Source organism: Schistocerca americana, chromosome 4, assembly GCF_021461395.2.
Source record: "Schistocerca americana isolate TAMUIC-IGC-003095 chromosome 4, iqSchAmer2.1, whole genome shotgun sequence".
NCBI lineage: Eukaryota > Metazoa > Arthropoda > Insecta > Orthoptera > Acrididae > Schistocerca > Schistocerca americana.
The window spans coordinates 148,525,380-148,553,110 of record NC_060122.1 but is presented as its reverse complement, the minus strand read 5'-3'; the positions used below and the strand labels follow the sequence as shown (position 1 = coordinate 148,553,110).

Sequence of the window (27,731 nt, the reverse complement as noted above, 5' to 3'; positions counted from 1 at the left end):
TAGCATGTCCTCTTCCACTGATGCATGTCTGTATTCATTGTGGCTTGCTATCCACATGTTCATTAGGGTACTGTTAGTTCAGATTGTCCCACTCCTCAATGGCGATTTGGTGTAGATCCCTCAGAGTGGTTGCTGGGTCACATCCTCCATAAACATCTCTTTTCAATCTATACCAGGCATGTTCAATAGGGTTTGTGTCTGGAGAACATGCTGGCCACTATAGTGATGTCGTTATCCTGAAGGAAGTCATTCACAAGATGTGCACGATAGGGGCGTGAATTGTCGTCCATGAAGACGAATGCCTCACCAATATGCTGCCGACAAGGTTGCACTATTGGTCGGAGGATGGCATTCACAAATAGTACAGACATTACAGCACCTTTCATGGCCACCAGCAGCATATGTTGGCCCCACATAATGCCACCCCAAAACAGCAGGGAACCTCCACCTTGCTGCACTCACTGGACAGTGTGTCTAAGGCGTTCAGCCTGACTGGATTGCCTCCAAACACGTATCCGATGAGTGTCTGGTTGAAGGCATATGTGACACTCATTGGTGAAGAGAACGTGATGCCAATCCTGAGGGGTCCATTTGGCATGTTGTTGGGCCCATCTGTACCACTCTGTACGGTGTCATGGTTGCAAAGATGGACCACACCATGGAAGTTGGGAGTGAAGTAGTGCATCATGCGGCTTGTTGCGAACAGTTTGAGTCATAACACAATGTCCTGTGGCCACGTGGAAAGCATTATTCAAAACAGTGGCATTGCTGTCAGGTTCCTATGAGCCATACTCTGTAGGTAGCAGTCATCCATTGCAGTAGTTGCCCTTGGGTGGCCTGAGCGAGGCATTTCATCAACAATTCCTGTCTCTCTGTATCTCCTCCATGTCTGATGAAAATCACTTTGATTCACTCCAAGACACCTGGACACTTCCCTTATTGAGAGCCATTCCTGGCACAAAGTAACAATGCGGATGCAATTGAACTGGAACTGCGGTATTGACTGTCTAGGCATGGTTGAACTACAGACAACATGAGCCATGTACCTCCTTCCTGGTGGAATGACTGGAACTGATCAGCTGTCAGACCCCCCCCCCCCCCCCATCTAATAGGCACTGCTCATGCACGGTTGTTTACATCTTTGGGTGGATTTAGTGACATCTCTGAGCAGTCAAAGGGACTACGTCTGTGATGCAACATCCATAGTTAACATATATCTTCAGGAGTTCTGGGAACTGGGATGATGCAAAAAAATTTTTGATGTGTGTATATTGTTCTTTGTATTATTTGCTCAACTCTCTCTCTCCCTCTCTCTCTCTCTCTCTCTCTCTCTCTCTCTCTCTCTCTCTCTCTCTCTCTCCCCCCCCCCCCCCCCCCCTCCCTCTCTCTCTCCACATAAAGTGATCAGATGTCTTTGTCCATGGTATTGTTTGTATTTTTGTTGTTTCTTATTTTGTTGTACATGTTTATGGTCACAGTAGACACATTTTTCTTTAACTGTCTAGTATCTCTACTACCTTTAATGATATTTAATAAAGTATACCTTAAATTTATACCGGAATATTTATGGCTTCTAGTTATGCACTTTGTATTCATTTGTAGCTTGTTAAGTAATTTTATGCCAAAATAATAACCTTCAGGACATAACAAAAAATACAAATTAAATCACTAAAATAGAAAAACATTTAATGTTATAATAGTGTTTATAGTTATGTGAGAGCAACCTTTTATGTTTTTACAAAAACAATTAGAATTTTGTGTAGTACAAACAATTTTATCCCTTCTCAAATATTTGCCTTTAAAATTTGCCCACTTTAGCATGCATCTGAATCAATTCTGTAAATGTTTTCCCATGTGATGTTGATTCCTGGAAAATATGCTTTTGGAAAGATAAAAAAGCTTCTTGATGGGGTGAAAAGTAAACATCCACACTTTGTTGTTGTTGTTGTGGTCTTTAGTCCTGAGACTGGTTTGATGCAGCTCTCCATCCTACTCTATCCTGTGCAAGCTTTCTCCCAGTTCCTACTGCAGCCTACATCCTTCTGAATCTGCTTAGTGTATTCATCTCTTGGTCTCCCTCTACGATTTTTACCCTCCACATGGCCCGCCAATACTAAATTGGTGACCCCTTGATGCCTCAGAATATGTCCTACCAATCGATACCTTCTTCTAGTCAAGTTGTGCCACAAATTTCTCTTCTCCCCAATTCTATTCAATACCTACTCATTAGTATTGTGATCTATCCATTCATTAGTATTGTGATCTACCCATCTGATCTTCAGCGTCCTTCTGTAGCACCACATTTTGAAAGCTTCTATTCTCTTCTTGTCTAAGCTATTTATCGTCCACGTTTCACTTCCATACATGGCTACACTCCATACAAATACTTTCAGAAATGACTTCCTGACATTTAAATCTATACTCAATGTTAACAAATTTTTCTTCTTCAGAAAAGTTTTCCTTGTCATTGCCAGTCTACATTTTATATTCTCTCTACTGCAACCATCATCAGTTATCCTGCTCCCCAAATAGCAAAACTCCTTTACTACTTTAAGTGTCTCATTTCCTAATCTAATTCCCTCAGCATCACCTGACTTAATTTGACTACATTCCATTATCCTCGTTTTGCTTTTGTTGATGTTCATCTTATACCCTCCTTTCAAGACACTGTCCATACCATTCAACTGCTCTTCCAAGTCCTTTGCTGTCTCTGACAGAATTACAATGTCATCAGCGAACCTCAAAGTTTTTATTTCTTCTCCATGGATTTTAATACCTACTCCGAATTTTTCTTTTGTTTCCTTTATTGCTTGCTCAATATACAGACAGAATAACATCGAGGAGAGGCTACAACCCTGTCTCACTCCCTTCCCAACCACTGCTTCCCTTTCATACCCCTCGACTCTTATAACCGCCATCTGGTTTCTGTACAAATTGTAAATAGCCTTTCACTCTCTGTATTTTACCCCTGCCACCTTCAGAATTTGAAAGAGAGTATTCCAATCAACACTGTCAAAAGCTTTCTCTAAGTCTACAAATGCTAGAAACGTAGGTTTGCCTTTCCTTAATTTTTCTTCTAAGATAAGTGATAGGGTCAGTATTGCCTCACGTGTTCCAACATGTGTACGGAATCCAAACTGATCTTCCCCGAGGTCGGCTTCTATCAGTTTTTCCATTCGTCTGTAAAGAATTCACATTAGAATTTTGCAGCTGTGACTTATTAAACTGAAAGTTTGGTAATTTTCACATCTGTCAACACCTGCTTTCTTTGGGATTGGGTTTATTATATTCTTCTTGAAGTCTGAGGGTATTTTGCCTGTCTCATACATCTTGCCAGTAGTTCTAATTGAATGTTGTCTACTCCAGGGGCCTTGTTTCAACTCAGGTCTTTCAGTGCTCCGTCAAACTCTTCACGTAATATCATATCTCCCATTTCATCTTCATCTACATCCTCTTCCATTTCCATAATATTGTCCTCAAGTACATCGCCCTTGTATAGACCCTCTATATGCCCCTTCCACCATTCTGCTTTCCCTTCTTTGCTTAGAACTGGGTTTCCATCAAAGCTCTTGATATTCATGCAAGTGGTTCTCCTTTCTCCAAAGGTCTCTTTAATTTTCCTGTAGGCAGTATCTGTCTTACTCCTAGTGAGATAAGCCTCTACATCCTTACATTTCTCCTCTAGCCATCCCTGCTTAGCCATTTTGCACTTCCTGTCCATATCATTTTTGAGATGTTTGTATTCCTTTTTGCCTGCTTCATTTACTGCATTTTTATATTTTCTCCTTTCATCAATTAAATTCAATATTTCTTCTGTTACCCAAGGGTTTCTACTAGTTCTGATCTTTTTACCTATTTCATTCTCTGCTGCCTTCACTATTTCATCCCTCAAAGCTACCTATTCTTCTTCTACTGTATTTCTTTCCCCCATTCCCGTCAATTGTTCCCTTATGCTCTCCCTGAAACTCTGTACAACCTCTGGTTCTTTCAGTTTATTCAGGTCCCATCTCCTTAAATTCCCACCTTTTTGCAGTTTCTTCAGTTTTAATCTACAGTTCATAACCAATAGATTGTGGTCAGAATCCACATCTGCTCCTGGAAATGTCTTACAATTTAAAACCTGGTTCCTAAATCTCTGTCTAACCATTATATAATCTATCTGATACCTTTTAGTATCTCCAGCATTCTTCCATGTATACAACCTTCTTTCATGATTCTTAAACCAAGTGTTATCTATGATTAAGTTATGCTCTGCGCAAAATTCTACCAGGCGGCTTCCTCTTTCATTTCTTAACCCCAATCCATATTCACCTACTATGTTTCCTTCTCTCCCTTTTCCTACTCTTGAATTCCAATCACCCATGACTATTCAATTTTCGTCTCCCTTCACTACCTGAATAATTTCTTTTATTTCATCATACATTTCTCCAATTTCTTTGTCATCTTCACAGCTAGTTGGCATATAGACTTGTACTACTGTAGTAGGCGTGGGCTTCGTGTCAATCTTGGCCACAATAATGTGTTCACTATGCTGTTTGTAGTAGCTTACCCGTACTCCTATTTTTTTATTCATTATTAAACCTACTCCTGCATTACCCCTATTTGATTTTATATTTATAACCCTGTATTCACCTGACCAAAAGTCTTGTTCTCCTGCCACCGAACTTAACTAATTCCCACTATATCTAACTCTAATCTATCCATTTCCCTTTTTAAATTTTCTAACCTGCCTGCCCAATTAAGGGATCTGACATTCCACACTCCGATCCGTAGAACACCAGTTTTCTTTCTCCTGATAACAATGTCCTCTTGAGTAGTCCCTGGCCAGAGATCTGAATGGGGGACTATTTTACTTCCAGAATATTTTACCCAAGAGTATGCCATCATCATTTAAACATATAGTAAAGCTGCATGCCCTCGGGAAAAATTACGGCTGTAGTTTCCCCTTGCTTTCAGCTGTTCACAGTACCAGAACAGCAAGGCCATTTTGGTTAGTGTTACAAGGCCAGAACAGTCAATCATCCAGACTGTTGCCCCTGCAACTACTGAAAAGGCTGCTGCCCCTCTTCAGGAACCACACGTTTGTCTGGCCTCTCAACAGATACCCCTCCGTTGTGGTTGCACCTATGGTACGGCTATCTGTATCGTTGAGGCACGCAAGCCTCCCCACCAACAGCAAGGTCCATGGTTAATCCACACAGTTTCTATTATTTGTTTGGCATAAGGGAACAATAGGAGGTCATTAGGCAATAAAACAGTTGAATACAGGCCATGAGGCATTAATACTTTCTCCATCAATTAGTCAGTTGTCAGAGGTGTCACATGGACAAGTGCCATTGTCAAGACAAAGAATGCTGCAACATTTTCAGTTAGTTTAGCTAATTTCATTGATGACTTAGGACAAAGAAATTGTTGTATATTATCTAGCTTCAACCTTCTAAACCAATGGCAGTAACATGCTCAATGAAACTAAGATACAAGTGGGTTTACTTCATGTTGGAATACCCAAGAGCTTCTTAGTTTGTGGCTCATACACATAACTCTCTTTCACAGCTAAATCAGAATTCAGCAGCAAATGCACCATAAACTTTGACATGTTCATATGTCTGAACCATAGTAAGGCAAGCAGTGATCCATTTCATGATGTGCTCAACTTATTTTGGGTGACACTTGTGAAATTCATCATTGACATAAATAAAACCATGATGAAATTCTACAAGTCAGTTGTAAAAGGTCTTTTCTGAAGGTGACTGATATTCAGAAGTTGAAACATGTGATCTGAGATATAATTCTAGAGTTAAACCTTTACGAATATTACATTTCCTAAATACATTGAATGAGTTAATGGTGTGAGAACTAATTGCATACCAAAAAGGTATAAAATCTTGTAAAACATCGTGTAACTGTCTTTAAAAACAGCTAAAGACATCTCAGAGTAGTCTACAATGCTCTAAAACTCTTGTTTTCAAAATACAAAATTCACACAAAGGGCCACTGATCTGGTCTCATCAATGTAATCTGTATGAGAAAAAATTCTTACACAATGACTGCAGTTGTATCTAACTATTTTCCTTGTAATACGAAGCACACAAAGATGTTTCGATTGGCAGTGAGGTAGAATAATAATTGAAACATTTGTCCGTCCTAGTGTGCCTTCTCCTCTGGGAGTTTCTAAAGGATGTTTTCAGGTGCTCTGTGCCTGATGTCTTTCTGCTGTCTTCTTACCCATGTGATCAGTGTCAGCTTTCATCAGGTGTTTTCTTTTATATAACATTTTATGTGGTAGTGCTGTTAAGCTGTGTCAATGTTTTCTGCACTTTTCAACCCATGTGTTCAACTTTATGAGCATTACACACACACTGTACATATGTGTAGGAACAGATCCTGACTACACCGTTAATTTGCTCTAGTTTTTGAGCTAGTTATTTCATTTATGACTATTTTCTTTGAATAGTAAGAACTACTACATTTCACCTAATTGACCCACTTTTTAAAGTTGCTTATGAACTAATAATAGGACCTTAATCCAAAGGGGGCAGTCAATTAGTGATTCTACTCTTTTTATTTATTCACTCATTGTATTCCCACAGATACCCTTAAGAAGGAGAATCTTTATAGATATGGAGCAAGTCAAGTTATATGTTAACATAAGACACATATATCATAGAAATTTAGTCTGTACACAATATTAACAATAAACTATCACTAGAGTACTTTATTCTGTGCACACTTATGCCATCTAAATATAATCAAATAAATTAGTGCAGAAGTTGCTACTTTGAAAATAGCTGCTGTCTCCTCAGTTTTATTATGCAGGGTGATTCTTATTAGTGTTTAAAAATCCTTGAAGTGACATAGACAATTTAATGCAAGATACATGGGGTCACCAATGTCTAGAAATACCCCAAAAATGGATGAGAAATGTTGAACATGTGATGTCACCAGATGACACACCTCACCACACATGGGAGTGGTTGGGTTTGGAGTGACTGAGTGATGCAATACTTGCATTTGAGCAAACAGTGCAAATTTTGAACACCTTCTTTAAATGTGATCTGTTTTATTAAAGAAGTTGCAAAATGATTGTCCTCACTGTAATCAAGAAAAAGTTCTTCTTATTTTGTGTTTCTTTCCTTTTATACCTTATTTTTATTTACAAATATCATTTAACAAAGAAAACGTATGTCATTTAATGGGTGATGCAATTCAAAAGCTTATATTAGTATATTTATGACACAGTATGGTAGATTTTTGTTGTGCTGTACTTTGCAATAAAACAATGGAGACCATGAGAGCAATAAATAAAATAATAAACCTTAGCATAATATAAACATGTAGCTATTTAACACATTGAGAAAAATACTGCCTGCCAGATAAAAGACTTGAACCTTAAGCCCCACTTGCTAATGTTGCGCATGTGCGCTCAGAGCCACACCGCCATACATGCCTCAGTTGAACCTTTTGGTCTGCCACACCTGATCCTTGCAACCCAAGTCAAGAAGAAATACTTGACTTGTGACAAAATACTTGACTTGTGATAAAATACTTGACTTGTGATAAAAACAAAAGGTTCAACATTTGTCATCCACTTTTGGGGTATTCCCCAACAATTGCAACCCCATGTGTCTTGTATTAAATTAAATATTCCAGCATCATCTACATTGCTTCTTCAGTTTTAAACGTTAATAAGAATCACCCTGTATAGTTTTTGTTTATCTCCTATTAGTAGTTAATATTTACTTCCTTACAATGGTATTTTTTCAAAGAAATATTTTTTGCATTTATAAATAATGGATCCTATTTATAGTATGTTACTACCTGTCACCTAGCTTTACAACAAATATTGTTACTTTGCATGTGGGTAACAGAAATTTTCAGTCCCTGAATCTAGGCATTCAAATAATTTCTAGGAGCATAAGAAAAATATGTTCCATGTTAACGTACATTTTGATTCGTTTCCTTTCCCTGGAGAGTTTCCTTTGTGGTTGGACCTATGTAACATAATGAATTAATGCTGCAGTGTAATAATACAGCTACACCACAGCATCAAAAAGTATGTATGTATAAAAGTGGTCTCTAGCCTGAAGAAAAGAGATTGCAACCTATCACTGCTTGTTATGTGCTTATGTGATGTTTGCTGTCATGCCTACAAGATGAGTGTGGCGTATTATCTCAGCCATTATTTACAGTCCACCAGAGACTTTTCAGTAGTGTAATAAAGATATGAAATAAAATCACGTATATGTGCCTCACCATTATTCAACACACAAGTATAATCATTTATGCTCTTCCTCCAGGGGATTAGATTTTTAATGTATGTCTTACTGTCAGCAATATCTTTCTTGTATTTGACATTGATGTTGTACCAAGCTAAATCAAAGGACTCAGTAGTTTCTTGTTTGAGTAATCCTGTGGCTTCCTAGAACAAAAAGAATACAAGTGCCGGTCTTATCTACGAAACAACACATTTCAAGTTATACACAAAAAGAATGTTACAATTGTTGAACACCATGAAGTAAAATATGACAAACAGAAATAAAAACAGAATACATAGCGTTAAATTTCAAGGAAACTCATACAAAATGAAACTAAATTAATTTTATACTATTTCATTAATAAACAGCATATATTTAATTAATTAAGTGATAGTTTCAGTTGAAGCAGTTGTATCACAGCCAAATTGTTAGTATTTACTTATTCATCCAGAGATTATCTCACAATGATAGGCATTTGTCATTAAAATACAATGAACCCTGATAGTTCAGTATATTCTAATGATCATCTGTTATATGATTGTTACTGAGGGGTGGGGAGCCATACTTTCTGGTGTCAGGATATCATAGCTGCTCTACAACCTAGGCACTGTGGGTTTAATTGGCAGGCAAGACAGACAGGCACCTGTCAAAGATAAGGATAGCCATAGCAAAATAGATGGAGTCCAGGAAAACTCTTTATTGCTTTATCAATCCAGGTAAGATACAGATGCACACTCTCATTTTGCCAGTACAGCCTGGAATTGATTTACAGCATCTTCTTGTGGGTGTGGTGGTGGCAGCTATCCCTGAAGGCATTGCACGCTGTTGGGAGGCAGCACATTGGCAAAGCACTGAGTAGTGCTGGCAGTGGCCAACTGAAGCTAGTGTAGCGTTCATGCAGGTTGACTGCAGTTACAATAGCCAGTAGCAACCTGCTATAGGCTCCTAGGATTCCTTGGGTAATGCAGTAGCATCAGTCCTTGGACCCCAAATAATGTGTCCAGTGGCTGGCTGGAAGAGGCTGTCTCACATGATGCATGGCTCTGCTAAACTCTGTTACTGAACTCTTTGTTGTCAGTGGACAATCATGTCTCCCTATTTGCAGCATCGTCATGCTGAATTGCTTTACTTTGTGTCAGCAATGATCGATGCAGTGCTACATTATGTGTCTTTACCAGTCTTTCCACACACAGATGTAATGCCATGGGTGTTTAACAGGTCAGATGTGTCATTAGCGTTGTTCTTTAAGGATGGTAAGTGGATTTCAATGTCCCAAACTTCCTACATGTCACAGCAGTCTACTCACACAATAGTGATATAGGTATGCATGGATTATATAAGTATGTTTTTGCAATGATAGGACAGGTAGCCAACCATGAACGTTCTGAGGGAATCATCCTAGCAATTGCCTGAAATTATTTAGGAAAACCTAAATGAGTATGGCATTTTAGTGAATAATAGTGTATCTAATCAAATGTTTCTGATAAATGCTTCCCTCAGATAATTTTCCTTGATCCATTATTCATCCCTCAAGGTTCTTCTTCATGATGAGGTATGTATAACATGATGAATTAATGAATGTATGTGTACAAAACAAACGAAATAATGAAATGTAAATAGATAGATGTAAAATCTATCCACAAAGAGGCAGGAGGGGAACACACACACAAAGGGATTTAACTTTTACAAGCTTTCAGAGCCAGTGGCTCCTTCTTCTGGCAAAAGAGTTGAAGGGAAAGGAAGAGGAGTGAAGAAAAAGGACTGGAGAGGTTTAAGGAAAGGGGTACAATTCAGAAAAGTCACCCAGAGTCCCGGGTCAGGGGAGACTTACTGGATGGGATGAAAAGGAAAGGCTGATTGTTGGGACTGCACTGGATGAGATTTGAAAACCTGAGAGCTTAAAGGTGGAAGACAGGATAATATGGAAGACAGAGATTACTATTAAAACATTGTAAACTAGTTAAGAGGAGTGAAAAGCTAGGTGCATTGTATGTAAAGAGCTACATTGGACATTGTCTATAACTTTAATAGGTGAATTACACAGTTTCTTTGGCTTGCCAAATTTTTATTGACATTTTGTTCAATCATGCTTTGTTGGTACTGGCTCCCCACAAAATGCTGAAAGGTTAATGTAAATGTGGAGACACTTTGAAGGGAACTGATAAACAGAAAACATCTGTCATCAGAGTGAAAGCTGCTATTTCAGAGGCTGCGTCATTAGTTCATCCTCATCCTGACACGACTCTTTCAGTTATGGTGGATGCATCATCAACTGCCATTGGAGTCAAATTACAACAATAAACACACCATAATTACCAAACCCTATTTCTTTGGTGAGTGGATTGCCCACATTGGCATCCCCTCTCCAGTAATATGAAAAAAGACAAACAGTTCAAACTATACCTCTTTAAATCAGTTTAGCATTACTTATCATGAACTGAATTTGAAACTGTTCCTACAATCGTGTTGCCCTTGGAATGGCTCTACCAACAGTTTAACACCTCACTTGGATGCCATGCTGCAGTGCATTGAACTTGCAGCCCCTCTACTGTCTTACTAGATCTCAACATTAGTGTATGAAAAGACAATTCAACTGCCTGGAGAGTTCTTCATTACATGTAAAATAATAATACTGCAGCCTCAGACTTTGCACAGTATCTATGCTCACAGATTTGTAAGTCTGCCCAATTGTTTCAAAAGAACATTCTATGCAAAGAGAGTTCATTTTCTATAGCTTACAGTCATGTAAACAGATTTTTGATGAACACAACACTATTCAAAAACCTTTCCAGCCACTTTATGATGATCCATATGTAGCATGCCACAACAGAACATTTCAGTTCAATTCAATTAAATTTATTATCATCCATTTTATCACAGCAAGACACAGGAATTGTCATATGGAAAGAGAGAGAGAGAGAGAGAGAGAGAGAGAGAGAGAGAGAAAGAAAGCATAAATTATATTTTTAACAATTAAGGGAAATAACATTTTCTTAATTACACCTTAACATTTTCTTGATAACACTTCTCACATTTTGTCTCCTTTTTACATGAAAATGAATAAAAGAAAGAAGGTTTATATAAAGGTTTATACAAAAAAGATTCCATTAAGGGAAATAACATTTTCTTAATTACCTGTACACTTTAACATTTTCTTGATTACACTTTACATATTTTTTCTTCTTTTTACATACGAGATGAACAAAACAATGGTTTGAGTTTGATATCAGTGGGTCTTCTGTCATAATATACACTGACTGACTTATGCCAGTCAATTCATCTTTTGCAAAAAAACATTTATTGTTATTTTAACCAAACAGGTTTCACCTAATTTTATCAAGCACTTTCAATGGTTTTTATGTCTCCAATACTTTACAAGTGTCCTGTGGCTCTTCTGTAGCACTTATGGTTTCAGATTACATTGATAAATTTTCAATCAACTGAATATCACAACTTAACTGTTCACTGCATTTAACCTTGCTGCTAGAGCTTTGCAGTGCATTTGACCTTGCTGCTAAATCTTTTTGAAACTTACAATAAATTGCCGCAAATCTGCTCAGACCATCCCATCAAATTTTCATAAAGTAAAACTGAAAAACTGATTAACACTCAACCAATCTAAATCATATAAAAGAATTCTGTGAGCTGAGCAATACCCATATCAGTTTGCAATATAATAATTATAGTCATGATCTTACTTCGTATTCCTATGTACACTGATTATTAGCTCATAAGATGATAACTATATTTGCTGCATTTTAATTCTTCTTGCATATGAATTTATTGTAATTTATTAACTGTATATAAATGAATGTCTACTTAATCACTGTTTTACTGTTTCTGAATTAATTAAGGCTTTAAAAAATGAAAAATAATCCCTCAGATTCAATGCATATTTCTGTGTCTAACTGCTTGTGTTGCTTCAGTGATTGCTGAACAGCCATTGTGTTTCATAATCAGTATTATATTTCTGTCACCTATCAGAAAATTAACATTTCTGATGATATCAAGAAATAATATGCTTGCATTCACTCATTCATATATTCATTTGTTAACACACATTATTCCATGAATCTCATCAAGATAGGAGCTTTCAGGGATGTGGAATGAATCACATTATACATTTAGTCAAAAAAAATTTTTCAGAGTCTAAAAGCACGTCACACACGTCATTTGTCATGTGCAATCATGAACCTCATGTAGAAACCTGTTCAAAAATCTGGATATGCTAACTATTGCTTCTCAGTTATTTATTTTACAACAAAATTTGTTGTAAAAAATACATCTCTTTTCCTACAAACAGCTCAGTTCACGAAATCAGTACTATGATCAAGAAAAATCTACATAAAGGGTTAAATGTACTTTAGTTCTGATACTGCAAACAAAGCATTTACATAACTTCACTCAAAAGACTATCAGTTGTCAATATGCTGGAAAAGTCAAAACCTGTTTAATACAAAATTAGAGTTATGCAGAATTTACATTCATAAGTCCATATACTTAGTTTAATACTGAACAATACGTCTCTGGTGATAGAATAGTGTTTACCTAGGCAGCAACTCAGAGCCAATGAAAACAGTGGTAACTATTATTTTACTACACTCTTTTCTAATGTTGATTGTCTGCAATTCTGTATTAATTTTATTGTTGTAATTTTATCATTCCAGTCTCGGAAACTGACATACAGCTGGGAGAGCAGTGTGCTGACCACATGCCCCTCCATACCCACATCCAGTGACGCCTATGGGCTGAGGTTAACATGACGGCCGGTCGGTACAATTGGGCCTTCATGGCCTGTTCGGGAGGAGTTTAGCTTTTTTTACTTTTTAAATTTTATTATAAGCTTAATGCTGTCCATCCAGCCACGGCTGGTGAATGACTTAGAACTTAAAGTAATGATAATTGTAGAAGGAGTGGTTAATTAAGTGTTCTTTTACATTGTTTCTTAATGTCTGGGACTTCCAATATCTTACCTGATGCCTACTGATAGTCAGCTACAGACCTTTGCATCACAAAACAAAAGTCCATTCTGAAGCCTAGATAATTGTGAATTAGTTATAAGCCTCTATGCTTACTATAATGTCTGACTCTGATATACTTGAGTTTACTCAGTGGTCATTATACAAAAGTCATCACTACAGTTTTAAAAATGAATTTTAACATATTTAGGGAATCAGTTATGTAACTGAAACTAAAGGTAGTCAAGGATGAGGCACGTCACCTGCTGTTTTCCATTACCCTGTTTTACTTAGTAAGGTGGGGCAGAGTTTAACACTGAATTGCTGTTTAGAAAGAAATATGATTAAAATTCCTATTCAATTAACCTAATTTAGGTTTTCTGTGGTTTCTGTAAACCACTTCCAGCAACTTCTGGAATAGTTGCATCAATAATGAAATGGCTGATTTCCTGTCCTTGGCCACTTAGGCTAGTGTTTCATTTTCAGAGATCTTGCTGGCGATGAAACATTGCACTCTAAACTTCTCTTCATACTGCAGTTAATTTTACTCTCATGGTAAGATGACAGACAAATTTCTGTTCTGTTGTGCCTGAACTGCTGTTCATGGAATGTGTATAAACAGGGGGATGAAGAGGAAGAGGGAGATGGATATGGAGAGAAGCAGCAGCAAATTGAAAATCTTCCACTGTTTTTCCTCAATTTTCTAAATAAACATAGAATAACTGTTTTTGGCCACAAATAACATGATAGTGTTTGTATTAGTGTAACGGTACCAAATCTGCTAAGACTGTATTCTGAAACCATGGACGAATACCATGCAGTGGTCCTGTGTCTTGCTTTGATGTTAAATATGTCCTATGTGAAGTACCATAATTAAGATTGAGTAAGTTATTGTCTAAAATTAGTAAAAGGAAAATGTAAAGTGTACAATTTTATGTACTACAGTCACTGACTTGAGACATTGTTTGACAGAAAATAGCATTATTAAGCTGATGTAGGTGATTTTGGAACTCTGACTTTTAGTGTAATGTCCTGCCTCTCATAATTTAGAAGAATCTGAGCTATTCAGCCACTTAATACTTTCTCATTATGAAATAGTAGGATAAGTATTATAATATATTATTTGTGAGAGATGAAGTATATTGCATTTTAATACAGTTTTGTAATATTCATATACTCATATAGTGTGCACTGCACTGTCTGTTTTTCTTTTAAATTCTTATACTGAATTTTTGGTGGATACATTTATAATAACTGATCTGACATTAGTGTTGCCAGGAATACAGGCTTATGGACCAGCAATGACAAGCCGTTATTGTGTATTAAGGAAACAACAGAGCAAGTATATAGTATTATTCAGATACTAGAACTAATTTATAATCAACTTCCAGTTTGGATTTTTTTAAGATTCTTAGGAAAGTATATTTGACACTGTAGATGTATTCGTGCATAGATGACCAAGAACAGTTATCCTGATGGAATTTTATGTTGCCTTAGTGTTGCCTTCATATAAATATGAACACTTTGTGTCAAAGAATGGAGTGTTGTGATATCAATTTCATGTCTCACAACAGCAACAGAGATTTCTCTGTCACTTTACCATAACTAAGGTATGAAGCTAAAAAAAGCTCTAGAATACAGTCTTATAAAGTCTTTTAAATGTTATGTGTATTACAATCAAAGCACATACATATACATCAGTTTATCATGTGAAATTCAGTTGTTCTAAGCGGATGGGCACCAAAGAAATAAAATAAAAGTGAATGTTTTGGTTTCTACATTTAGTTAGATTTAACTTACAGTGACAACAACTGCTTCACTGCACTGTGCCCTGCTGACGTGCTGTGTAGGATTGAGATGCATTTTTTAAAAAGAATTTTACTTGTTTAAATAATTTGAGGAGTGACGTGTCCCCCCTTCTACGCCTCCTTTCAGTCTTTAAAAGTGGTTAAAATGTTGAAACTCTACAATAAATGACCTGCATGCATTTTTGTCAGGTATAGATAGATGCTGTGGCTTTCAAATACACTAAGTTAACACTCATGAAGCACAGCTAACTTGCTGTGAGATGAATGACATTGTCTGAAGAATGCTGCATACTTATGCTGTCAGATAAAATGTAAACCTCAAGATAAGATAGGTACTGTTTGATGAACTTCAAGCAGTGTTAAGCAACAAGCCATGTTGGGGCCACACTGTGCAGTTACATTACTTCTCTTCAGAAGAAGAATATTTTTATCTTAATCATTAAATCAAGAAATTTAGAGACAAGTGTGAACACAATATTTCTGAAATATTGGGACTTATAGCCGATATCAGTAGACACTATAAGAGAAAATAAATTTACTGACCATTGACTTATCTAAGGATGAGGCTTTAGAAGAATGTTATGCACTTTGCATAAATTTTGTATAACTTTGTCACATACAATGCAAGTATACATGTTATTCTGACTGTGAAAATATTTCAATAAAAACTGTAGATAGTGCACTCTTTAATTCATTCATTTATTCTTACACTGTGTTTCATAGTAAAGAATATAAAACAATTTAAGTAAGTAATTCCATTTAAAAGTAATTATTATTAAGTAAAAAACTCAAAAAATGTAGAAAAATAAATTACTCATTTCATGGAATTTTAAGACAAGACACTGTAATGTTTGAGCAATAATATTTTGAGAGACTTATAAGTATTGCACTCATCTAAAAACAAAAGAGTAGTCAAAATCCACTGAGGCTTTCACTGACAGAAAACTAATGATAAGAGTTAGTGACAGGCAAAACTTACGCATAAAAAGAAAAGTATTGATGAAAGTGATTAGTGTTGCGAGGATTTTTAGTAAAGAAAAATCTACCCAAGGAAGCAACAGCAGATGGAAATGTATAGAAAAGCATAAAATTGCTACCTTCCAGATCCTTCTTCCGTCATCAAATTACTGAGTCAAAGAGCCATGCAAATATGGAAAGTAGAAAGACAAGCACTGAGGGACAATAAATTTGGGTTGGTAAAACCAGCTATCCAGTGTGATGTACCTCTCACTGTTTTCTCCAGTAGGATGAAAACATTTTGATTTTCCTTCAAATATGACACTGTCCTTTTACACATTGCTCCATGTTCCAGAAGGAGGACCACTCCATTTGTGGTGCCTGTGGCACATGAATCACTCTGTGTGACATTTTCACTGAGTTTATCTTATATTTTCATGGGAGATCAGAAGCAATCAATACACGAGGATATGCTTTCTATTTTAACTGCCAATGAGACAAGTAGTAAAACTACAAAAAATTTATATAGTATTGGACTCTGGCCAAAGCTAGCAGGAGGCTTCTGTGTATTGACAAGTGCCTTAATCATTCTTTTTTAGAGAGTGATCAGCGATCCACTTTTATTTATTGTACTATGTTACATCTTAAATTCTTTAATTTTTCAGTTTTATTGTAGGTTAAAATCCACAAATAACTTTTTTAAAAAAGAGAGAGAGAATGTGTGTGTGTGTGTGTGTGTGTGTGTGTGTGTGTGTGTCCAAAGCTGTGCCTACAATAAGCTATTGCAGCATATTATTCTCTCATAGCCTTCTTTTGTAACTGAAAAATATGAATTGCTTGCTCTCTACAGTCAAAGCACAATACTCAACTGAGCACTGAAATAGTAACAAATAAGCAAAATTCCCTTATAACAAATATTCCCTTACTGATTTTATAAATCATTTTTCTATATCTCAAGACAGTTAAGAATCAGTTTTTATCAAAAAGAAATTAACACTACCAACATTGGTCCAATTAGCACTTTAAGATTCCATGCAGTATCTAGAGCCTGTATTTTTTCATGACTGATGCATAGGTATGCTGCTTTAAACTAATTTTAAACTGTAGCAGTGGTTCTGTTTATCAAATTCTTGTTGGGTTTCCTTCCAGACCAAACTTTCATCTGAACACAATATTTCAGCGGTCCCCTGGCCGCCATCATCAGGTGAGAAAAGCTATGCTGCTCTCATTGATAACTGATTCCAATCGAAAATGACTGCATCTTTATATGCATCAGAGGTACAACAGCTCATGCGCTAGATACAGTACGCACACACTCAATCATTCCTGCTGCCCTCTGGTGCAAAAAGAGTTCAGCGCCTGTGGTGGTGAATACTGTTGAAAACGATATATCATTACAAATGATTGTTCATAGCCGGCTGATTCAGATGCCCTTGTTTCTTCATATTTGATAAAGCAGGATTCCAGGTGTTACTTAGCGGGTATCCATTACCACGATCAATGATATTAGCTGCTAGTCTGATTTTGACAGATTCTTTTAAAACACAATCCCAGTACCATGAAGCAATTTGCAACTACTTGCATCTCGTTGTATAGCATCCTGTGTCCCTCTCAGGCAATGCTCAGCCACCGCAGATTTATCTAGCTGTAATAATCGCATATGGTGATGATGTTCAATACACCTGTCGTTGTGGTACTAATAGTTTGGCCAACGTAAATTTTCCCACGCTCACATGGTGTTTTGTAAACGCCAGACTTCCTCAAACCTAAATCATCTTTAACCGAGCCAAGAAGTGCTCAAATCTTAGCTGGCAGATGAAAAACATATCTGATCTCATATTTCTTCAAAAGTCTACCTATCTTGGCAGACACGTTCCCAGCATACGGAAGAAAAGACACAGACCTAAATGTGTCTTCAGAAGGTTCAGGTAGAGGTCCAAACTCAAAAGCATGTCGAATTTGTCGGTCCATATAGCCGTTATTATTGAACATGTCCTTAAGATGTTGCAGCTCCTGGGGTAAATTCTCAGCATCTGAGGCAGCATATGCTCATTTAATCATAGTCCAAAGGACTCCTATACATTGAAAAGGTGGATGGCAACTGGTAGCATGTAAATACCTGTCAGTTTGAGTCAATTTTCTGTAAACACTATGTCCAAGAGTTCCGTCTTCTTTTCTATAAACTAGTACATCCAAAAAAGGTAACTTTCCCTCCTTTTCAATTTCCATTGTGAATTTGATGCTCAGATGAAGACAGTTAAAATGGTCCAATAACCAGTGCAAAGAGTCTATTTCATGGGGCCAAACAAGAAACATATCATCAACATATCTCAGAAAACATGAAGGCTTTAAAAAATGTATTCAGGGCCATATCCTCAAAGTCCTCCATAAAAAGATTGGTGACTATGGGGGATAAAGGACTTCCCATAGTCACACCATCGTTTTGTTCCAAATATTTGTGATCAAATCACAAATAGGTGGACATCAGAACATGACAGCAGAGCTTTGTCGTTTTCATGTCAAGTTTTTCATGAATTAAAATGAGTGACTCTTCTAGAGGGACCCAAGTGAAAAGTGACACCACATCAAAACTAACAAGTAAATCAGAGGGACCAAGATGAAGCAACTTTAAACGCTGAATAAAATCCATGGAATTGAAAATATTATGTTCACATTTACCGACATGAGGGCTGAGAGCTGACGCTAAACATTTTGACAAGTCATAAGTTGGTGCACCCAAATCAGAAACAATAGGAGGACAAACCTGACGCAAAAGGTGAGAAACCTCCTGTCTAATCTCTTTCACCTGTTCTTCCAGAAGACAAAACACAGCTTGTTCAACAGAAGAAATGAATTCCATGGTGGGAATGCGTCTAGGTGTGGGTGCAAACTTTAAACGTTTTTCCAACACTGGAACTGTGGCATCATCCAGATCCTTATATGTAAGATTAATCACAGTCCGTTGAAAAGTATCATTTCCTGATATCAAGTGTTGACGACAAATACATTGAAATTTAGAGCACTGCCTACTAGAGGCACTTCTGTGCACCCAATCTGATAAAGCCCAGGAAGAGAGATCAACCCACTCCCAAGATATTGTAGATAGCAGTGAAGAAGTCTCCAAGTGAAGATGAAATAAATCTTTGGGATCATATTTCAAGACCTCTGTTGTTTCTGAAAATTAACAGTCTGGATAACAATCAGCAAAACAAGTGTAGTTATCAAAGTAGCTGCAAATTAATTTTACATGGGCATTAATAGATGTTTTGTAGCCAATCACTGTCATTAAACTGAAAAAGATCACTATACACAGTTCAGGACAAGGATTTCACATGCATAAAATGTGAGGGCATGCAGATAAGAGAGACTGACAGTGTTAACTTCTTGGAATTATAACTTGATAATAAATACAGGTGGAAAAGAAATACAACAGAACTACTAAAATGCTTTTTTGCACCATGGTTTCATCTGACAAAGCAGATGGCTGCTGTGACCAACTCAGCAAAATGACATCACATGAGGGTGTCACAACACACCTAAGTAACTAGGCACACTGACACAAGTAAAAATTATTCAGTAAGCTGACAGGGCAAAATATGACAATCAGGACCTCTGTAAGGAGGAGTTGCCACCACATTACACCACTGACAGTGCTTCTGAAGGCACTGACATGTGGGAAAGCTAGGCCAGTGATGTCACAGTTGCCCAACAATTACATCCAGCACTTCCAGCATGTTGTAGCTTAGAAACCAGGAATGTTGCCATCTCAGAAACACTTGCAGGTCAGGCTTGCATATATACCATCCAGTTTAAACAAGCATTATGCAGTCATTGCCAGCTACTGGGCATGATGGGAGGCCCATGGTGATCATCAAGCTAAGATGAGTCACCAGGTGGGCACTGCCAGATTCCTTCTTCACTAGCCAGAGCCTGCTGCCTGTGCTAAGTTGGGATGCTACCAACTCTGCATCTTTTCACAAGGAGACCACCAGCTGAGTGACTCTCATCTGCTGTTGGCCACCTTCCCGGTGGACCAGTGTTTGAGCCTAGGCCATCTAGCTGCCCAGCTGTCACTGTCCAAGTGGCCAAACACTGCCACTATTTATCGTCCCATGCAGGCACAAGCTGTTCACCATGCACGTGCCACCACCATCATCCATGCTGGGGGCTGCAGTTTGATATGTTGTACTAAGTGGGCCAGTTGCTGCAGGCAACATACACTCTCCAATGGATGCCACTCTGAGCTGTTCCTGAATCAGCAGTACAGCTGCCATGCAGATGGCATCACCTTGACAGTTGTTGCCATTGCCTGAAGGAAGGCACCATGTGCTGTCTGTCTGCTCAGCCACTAATGACACCAGCACACTTTGCCAACTGATGTCAGCTTACATCATGGACAGTACTGGCTGTGTTTCCAGTACAGTATTCACTGCTGTAGTTGTTATGAAATAAATGGAAATATTCTACCAGTACTGTTTGCATAACAGATCACAACCTGCCACCTGCCACCACAATACTGCAGTAACACCTATGATGGTGAAATGTGGACATCCTGACCTATCACACCTATCCTGTGCTCCTACTGCAGCAGTCACTCATCCCAGCTTCTACAACTTATACAAATCTCTGTTTGAATTCTGCTCTTTTTGAAGACAAAGCTAGTGTATGAAACCCAGCACCACTTTCAGTTGTCAACAGACTTCACAGTGGTGTCAGGTATCAACGAGTTCTGCTTCTATATCTACATCTACATAGGTACTCTGCAAGCCACCATACTGTGCATGGCAGATGATACCCTGTGCCACTATTTATCATTTCCCTTCCTTTTCCACTCACAAATAGAGCAAGGGAAAAACAACTGTCTTTATGTCTCTGTGTGAGCTCTAATTTCTCGTATCTTATCTTCATGGTCCTTACACGCAATGTATGTTGGTGGCAGTAGAATCATTCATCAATCAGCTTCAAATGCCAGTTCTCTAAATTTTCTCAATAGTGTTTCTCAAAAAGAAAGTCACCTTCCCTCCAGGGATTCGCATTTGAGTTCCCAAAGCATCTCTGTAACACTTACATGTTGTTCAAACCTACTGGTAACAAATCTAGCAGCCCACCTCTGAATTGCTTCAATGTCTTCCTTCTGTTGGAAAGTGACATAATAGGTTATCTGTCTGGCCATCAGATCTGAAATCATTTATCCTATGTTGTTAACAGTGTGCTGACATGTTGTAAAATATTTCACCCTGTATCAATCAATGCCCTATTGATTTGAGTAGTGGTAAGTTGAACAATGTGTGTCCAATGAGATTAGCAATGATTCACTGATTGTCAGAGGGTGACCATACAATGTCATAACATATTCCTAAAATTTACAATATACAGCTACCTGAGTTTACAACTGCACCATGATTTCATAATTCCACTCTTCGTAAGAGCCTAGACTAACGTCAGTGTCATAGCCCATCTATTTAATAAAGGACTGACACTTCAATCACTATAATATAGTAGGCAGTAAGCAAAATAAATTATAAATAAATAAACTATATAAATACATTTTGTGGGATTAATAATGTTGAAACAGAAGAATTATCATTTAAATCGAATAACTATTTATTACACATAATACACACATTTGTAAACAGTGGCTTTACACAACTGTAGACTCAAATGAAAACAAAGATAATTTAAACTAGAGTTTATTAGAGTAATTTAAACTAGAACACATGAGAGAAATTTTGTTCAACAGCCTATTAAGCATGATATTCCTAAGCAAACATTCAACAACTGACCACACTGTTTCTCACTATCAATTGTGACATAAAATGTCACTGTGGAAACCAGCACATAAATCTCAATAATAACCTAGCAAAATAGTTAAAAGTTCTCATCTGTCATTACCTCAAGTCCCACAAACAAAGTTAAAGTTCTTGTGGATGCACATCAGCCAATACAGTACCAGTCACAAAAGGTGAAAATTTCTAATGAAGGTTACTGGCAAAAGACTGAAGACAAAAACTCATTTGCATGCTCTAGCTTGCTCATAGATGCTGTCTGTGATGTTATGCATATCCATAAATATTGAAACAATGACCACCATTCACAACTAAGGCTATTTGCACATTTTCCTTTATCATAAGAATAAACACACAATTATTACAGTCATTTTGCAACCTCTAATTATAAAACAAAATACAGTATTACATAAATTATTAACAGAATTCCTAAACATCTCACATTCAGCTTTACAATATGAAATAGTTAAGTTAAAATTACAAAACACATACAGCCAACCTGAAGAAAGTGCAACCTCCTGCCATCTAGAAAACTGAAACTGCAGAACTGACATTCGGCACAGACTAGCCTACACTACTGCAAACTCTTAAATCCACAAATTATAACTCACATCAAATTTTACCAATCCTGTGACTTTAAACCAGAAATTTACTAAGAATATAAATTATATGTTTAGCACTTTACAGTCCACAACCAGGAGTCACAGTAAGTCTAGCTAAAATTTACAGATTCACTACCAATAAAATAACACAGATTATCCTCATAACACACATACACTGGTATTCCTTTCTGCCTCCATACATCTCTTATACATGGGTTACCTGGACAAGATATATGAACATTGACCTACGTTAATAAACAGTATTTTTGAAAAAAAAAAAAGCTATGTTAGATCTAAATATATTGTCCTATTAGTCCTTCACACAAGAAATTTTTACTTGAAATTTCTTTTCATATAGTGTACTTGGTTTTATCACAGTTCAACAAATTCTAGATATTGCTGATTTTCTGCCATTCTTATTGTGAAACTTAATACACCATTACTTAAGTCACAGCTTTCATTCCAGTTAGGAAATCCGATGCTTCATGTGACCATCTCTTTAATTGTAGAAACCATATAGTCTCCTGCCACTTTGCGGACCCATATTCAGCCTGCCCATTGATGAATCAGATACATACAACATGGATGGCTGACTTATAATTAGTTATGTCCACTCTACCATGCTCAACAGGACACGTTGCATTACAGGTTGATGTGATTTCAACACAGACAGTGACAGAACCTACACCTCACAGTGCTGATCATTTCCTGAATTCAACAGCTCAATTTTATGGGGCAGCAGCTGCCAACATCAAAGTTAGTTAGGTCTGTGAGAACCAGAGCAGCTAGAAAGACAGTTTGCTGTTGACTTGAAAAAGACTTTATTCAGAGATCGGAAATGCTTGAATGTTCTACATGAGTACATCTCATAAGATAGGTAAATGTATTTGATTACTCAGTTATTGCACTGTCCATTGTCATTCTGTAGTGTGCCCAGCTATTCTAGTCTGTCCCTACTTCCTAGTCTATGAATAACTGTTGTGACCATTCGAGATAAAACAACATTTAACTATAGTATGTTATCATTCATTCATTCATAGACCCAGAAGCCTTCTTTCAGAAACTGTGCACTACATACTTCATTACAGAAATGACCACACTGCTGAAGTCTTCACCTCAAGATGATGAGCAGGTGTACTGCTAAAATACCATGAAGTTTTAGTGAATCTAACCAGTACAACTACTGAGAGTATCATCATTTTTTTAAAAACATTAGCAGAAAATTTATTTATGTCAAAAACAGGGGAATACCAAATGCAATGCTTGTAGGATTTAATATGTGATTTTCTTTCATACTGGAGTCAGTTTTGCTCGTGATGAAACATTTGTTAATATGACTCTATGTTTTCTGCTACAATATTAATACTGTCACACTGAAAGCAAGGTACTCTTAACGCTACAGTAACTTGCATTGAAACATTAAATTTTGTGCCTTTATGGTTTCTGTGCCCTACAGAAGATATGAGGCACAGCCATGTGCAGAGAGGGCACCATGTGGCAAGGCCAGCTTCCAGAGAGATGAAACTTAGTTTGATCAGACACCATAGTGGGTGCACACAATGGTCAAGGACATTATCAGTATCTCTCGAAATAATCTGTAAAAACTTTGTGTGTTAGATCAGCTATGATTTTCTCTTTATGGAACCAAAGAGAAAGATAATTAACTAACTGAAACTATTATGAAATTGAGCACATATAAATCTTGACTTAATAAACCAGTAAAATTTGTCAGAAACCTTTGAACAATTGACACCAGAAGAATTTTCAATTTAGATAGAACGAATGAACTTCTAAAACTTAATCAGCAACAAATATTTTAAGACCAAAGAACAAATTAGTTAAAAGAAACTTAACATTAACTATTGTAAACTTTTGAATGAGTTAATTGAAACTTGACCTCATCACTGACAGTCACAGAGAAAAAAAACTTTTAACAATAATTGACTTTGTTAGAAATGTTTTACGGAACTTTCATTTCAATAACTGACAAAATGACTCAGTTCAAAACAACAGACAGCTTACCCAGGTCACAGTGCAAAATGTATCATTGTAACCTTCATGATCTGTCCAGACCCAACCCCCCCCCCCCCCCCCCCCCCGATACATGCTTTGCAATTACCATGTTACTTTGATAACTGCTAATGAAAACATATGGAGGCCCCTTGCTCTTGGCAGTGGCATGCCAAACGGAACTCACATGCACAGGAAAATATGCTGGTGAGCCATGCCCTGTGGCAGGGTGTCTTATGACACAGACACACAAGGTAACCACTATAACAGAGAAAACCACAATAACTTACACAACACTAGTAAGGCAACTGTATAGCAATACAGTGTGCAGTGACAGCCACATGAACTGTAAATTAATTCAATTTGGAAAACAGTAATACACAATTTAATACCAAGATAACTGACAGCTACAACAAGTGGCACACAGTTGTGAAACTAGAAAAGCAGTCATTAAGCCACTTCACTTTAAATGTGAGCTGAGTTCCTACTTTCCTTACATAAATTTAAATTTCAATAAGAGTAGGGTCAACTGTGCAGCTTCTGCTCAAAGTTTTGAAACACAATCCTCAAAACAGCACTTGAATTAGTGTATCTTGGCAGTGTAACTAAATATGCCATAACAACACTGTCTTTGTAGGAACCTGAAAACCTAGATGATGCTCACACTTTATGGATAAGCAGAAAGCTATTAAGGTTACAGTGCTAAGGTTGATGCAGCCACCACTCCCAGGTGCATGCCTTTCTTCATTCAAGTGTTGGATGCTGTGTACTACAGTGCATTTCCATTGCAACGATGGTAACAGCTCCTTCCTTCTCAGCCGATGGCTCCAAATCTCATTGCCCTCATCCAGGAAGCTCACATGTCTGGCACGCGAGCCACTTGGCAAAAGCACTGACACCCTCTCTTTCTGCCAGTTTCTGCTGTAACCCATACCCAAGCTCCATACTTGTTCATGGGTTAAGAAGCCATATTCACACTGCATGAGCGCACCCTCTGACCACAGTCCAAAAACTCTCAGCAGCATTGACAATCAATAGGTCAGCAACGACTGCATCAACCTCCCCCTCTAAAAGCAAACAGTTGGTGGAGGGAGGGAGGTTGTTTACTACTGAGCCTCCATATCAACTTTTAAGTTGGCCCATATGGGCGCAGATCTCTGTGTGTTTTCTTGCATATCCTGGACCACAAATGTGACTGGAGCTGAAACCTTAATAACCTTTCATGGACCCACAAATAATGGCAGCATTTTCCCCGTAATTCCCTTCACATCACCCCTTGTTGTATCTCTGGGCTTCCTTTGATGAGGAAGGATGATATGTCTCCTTGTAGGTTCCCACTTAGCTTGTAACTCCTGCAGGTCAACATACTCTGGGAACAAGTCACTCAATGCCTAAAGATTACTTAAAGGGGAAGTGACATCAAAAGAAAACATGAGCTTAGGTAGAGCGATTCTACATGATTCATTACATTCAGTATTAAATGCCAGACACAACCAGCTAGCAAACAGTCCCATCTTTTTGAGACTCTGCTTGGCAAATGATGGTTGAGAGTAGTAGGCAGTGGTCATAACATGGCAAATGCCATTAATGAAACGAAATCTTTGGATCTCACAAGAAATAAATGCAGCTGTATTATCATTGACCAACACCTTTGGTGCTTCAAAACTGGTGAAGATGCTGGGCAGATGCTGAATACTTAATGCACTGGTGGTTTCCCTACTCATTATAAGCCACACAAATCTTGGTAAAAAGCACAGATAATCACAAAGACATAATGAGCACCACTCCAGGTATGAAGCAAGGGTCTCAAATAGTCCAAAAACAATTTGTTGAATGGTCTAAACTCTCAAGTGGACTGCAGGAAACCCATCTTAGTGCTGGCATCTGACTTCCCCAATTTATACTCATGAAAACTCCCAACCAGCCTCCATATCTTGGTTCCCATGCCTTTCCAAGTTAGGTGTTCATTGATTTTGCCCTTCGTTTTTCATAACCTAAGTACCCATTGAAAAAAGACTGAGGGAATAGCTGAAGACTGCCTGTATCAAGCTCTTAGGAAAGTAGATCTTAATCCTTCCATCGTATTGTATGCGGTAACATCACACACCCTACTCTAAGAAATAACCTGTTCCAGATACTGATGGATCCTCCATAACTGGTTAACCTTCTGTTGCTCCTCTTCAAGACTGTTAAACAAGGCACAAATCTCAACCAAATGGTGGCAATCATCTGCAAGCTGAGTTCCTCTGCCAGAGTCCAACCTTTCTTGTTCCTCATCTACCACATATTCCTCTTCATCACTGAGCATATCACTAAGTGCATCTGCCACCTAATTTTTGTGTTCCCCTTATATAATCCACATCAAATTGCTATGCAGAAATTCTCAAGACCAGCGTGCTATGCAATCAGTCTTGCATGAACTTGCTAAAACCCAACTCAGATCCTGACTATCTAACTCCAGTTTAAATCATCTGTGTTCTACATAAAATCATTGTTTTTCTAAAGCAAGCAGTACAGCCAGAGCGTCAATTTCATATACAGAGTAGTGAAGTTTGGGTCCAGACAGCACACTCCATGCATACACAAGGGAACAATGCTCCTCCTCCTGCTCCTGAAGCAGGAGAGCTGTGATCCCCGAATTGGAAGCATAAGTCTGGACCATGAACAACCTGTTAAAACAAGGGACTCCAGCATTATTTCATTACTTACAGCACCTTTTAATGCAACAAAGACAGCTTGCACCTAAATGTCTCTCCCTTGCACCGTTGCTGATAAAGGGGCACAGCAAGCCAGGAAAAATTAGGTGCAAATTTCCTAAAAAAAATTTACTATGCTAGCAAAACTAGCTATGTCTTCATTGTTATGTGACACTGGGAATTTTTAAATAGTACAAGTTTGTAACTGGTCCACAGCCACCCCGTCAGCAGAGACAATATGCCTCAAAAATGATAACTGTGACCGGGCCAATGTGACCTTAATAGGTTTGACAGTCAAACCAGTCCGAGGTGCTTGACACACTCTTGAAAATTTGCACTGTAGATTACTACATTGCCCAGATAATTATGGACACATTTAAATTGCAAGTCATTGATTACAGAATTCGGAAGCCGAGATAAATCTGCTGCCCTGGTGTACACCCCGAAGGGTACCATACGAAATTCAAACAGGTTGTAGGTCATACAGGAGGTGGTCAGTGGCTTGGAACTCCCTCTAAATGGTATCTGATAGTAAGCCTGGTTCAGGTTGAGCACAGTGAAGATGTGTGCCCCAGCGAACCAAGCAAAACAATTATGCAGGTCGGGCAGAGGCACCATTTCTAATACTACCTTCTGGTTTAATATTCGATAATTGATAT

At 37.7% G+C, this 27,731-nt stretch overlaps 1 protein-coding gene across 1 annotated transcript in view; it reads right to left on the bottom strand.

Moving 5' to 3' along the window:
* Positions 1-26,684, bottom strand: part of LOC124613311 (protein scarlet-like) — a 117,655-nt gene extending 90,971 nt beyond the window's left edge. Inside the window, exons 1-2 of the mRNA XM_047142007.1 lie at positions 26,541-26,684; positions 8,254-8,419 (exon numbers count right to left, since the gene is read on the bottom strand). Of these exons, the coding sequence (XP_046997963.1) occupies positions 8,254-8,419; positions 26,541-26,684 (310 nt within the window). The remainder of the gene's footprint in view (positions 1-8,253; positions 8,420-26,540) is intronic.
* Between the last annotated feature and the right edge of the window lie 1,047 nt (positions 26,685-27,731).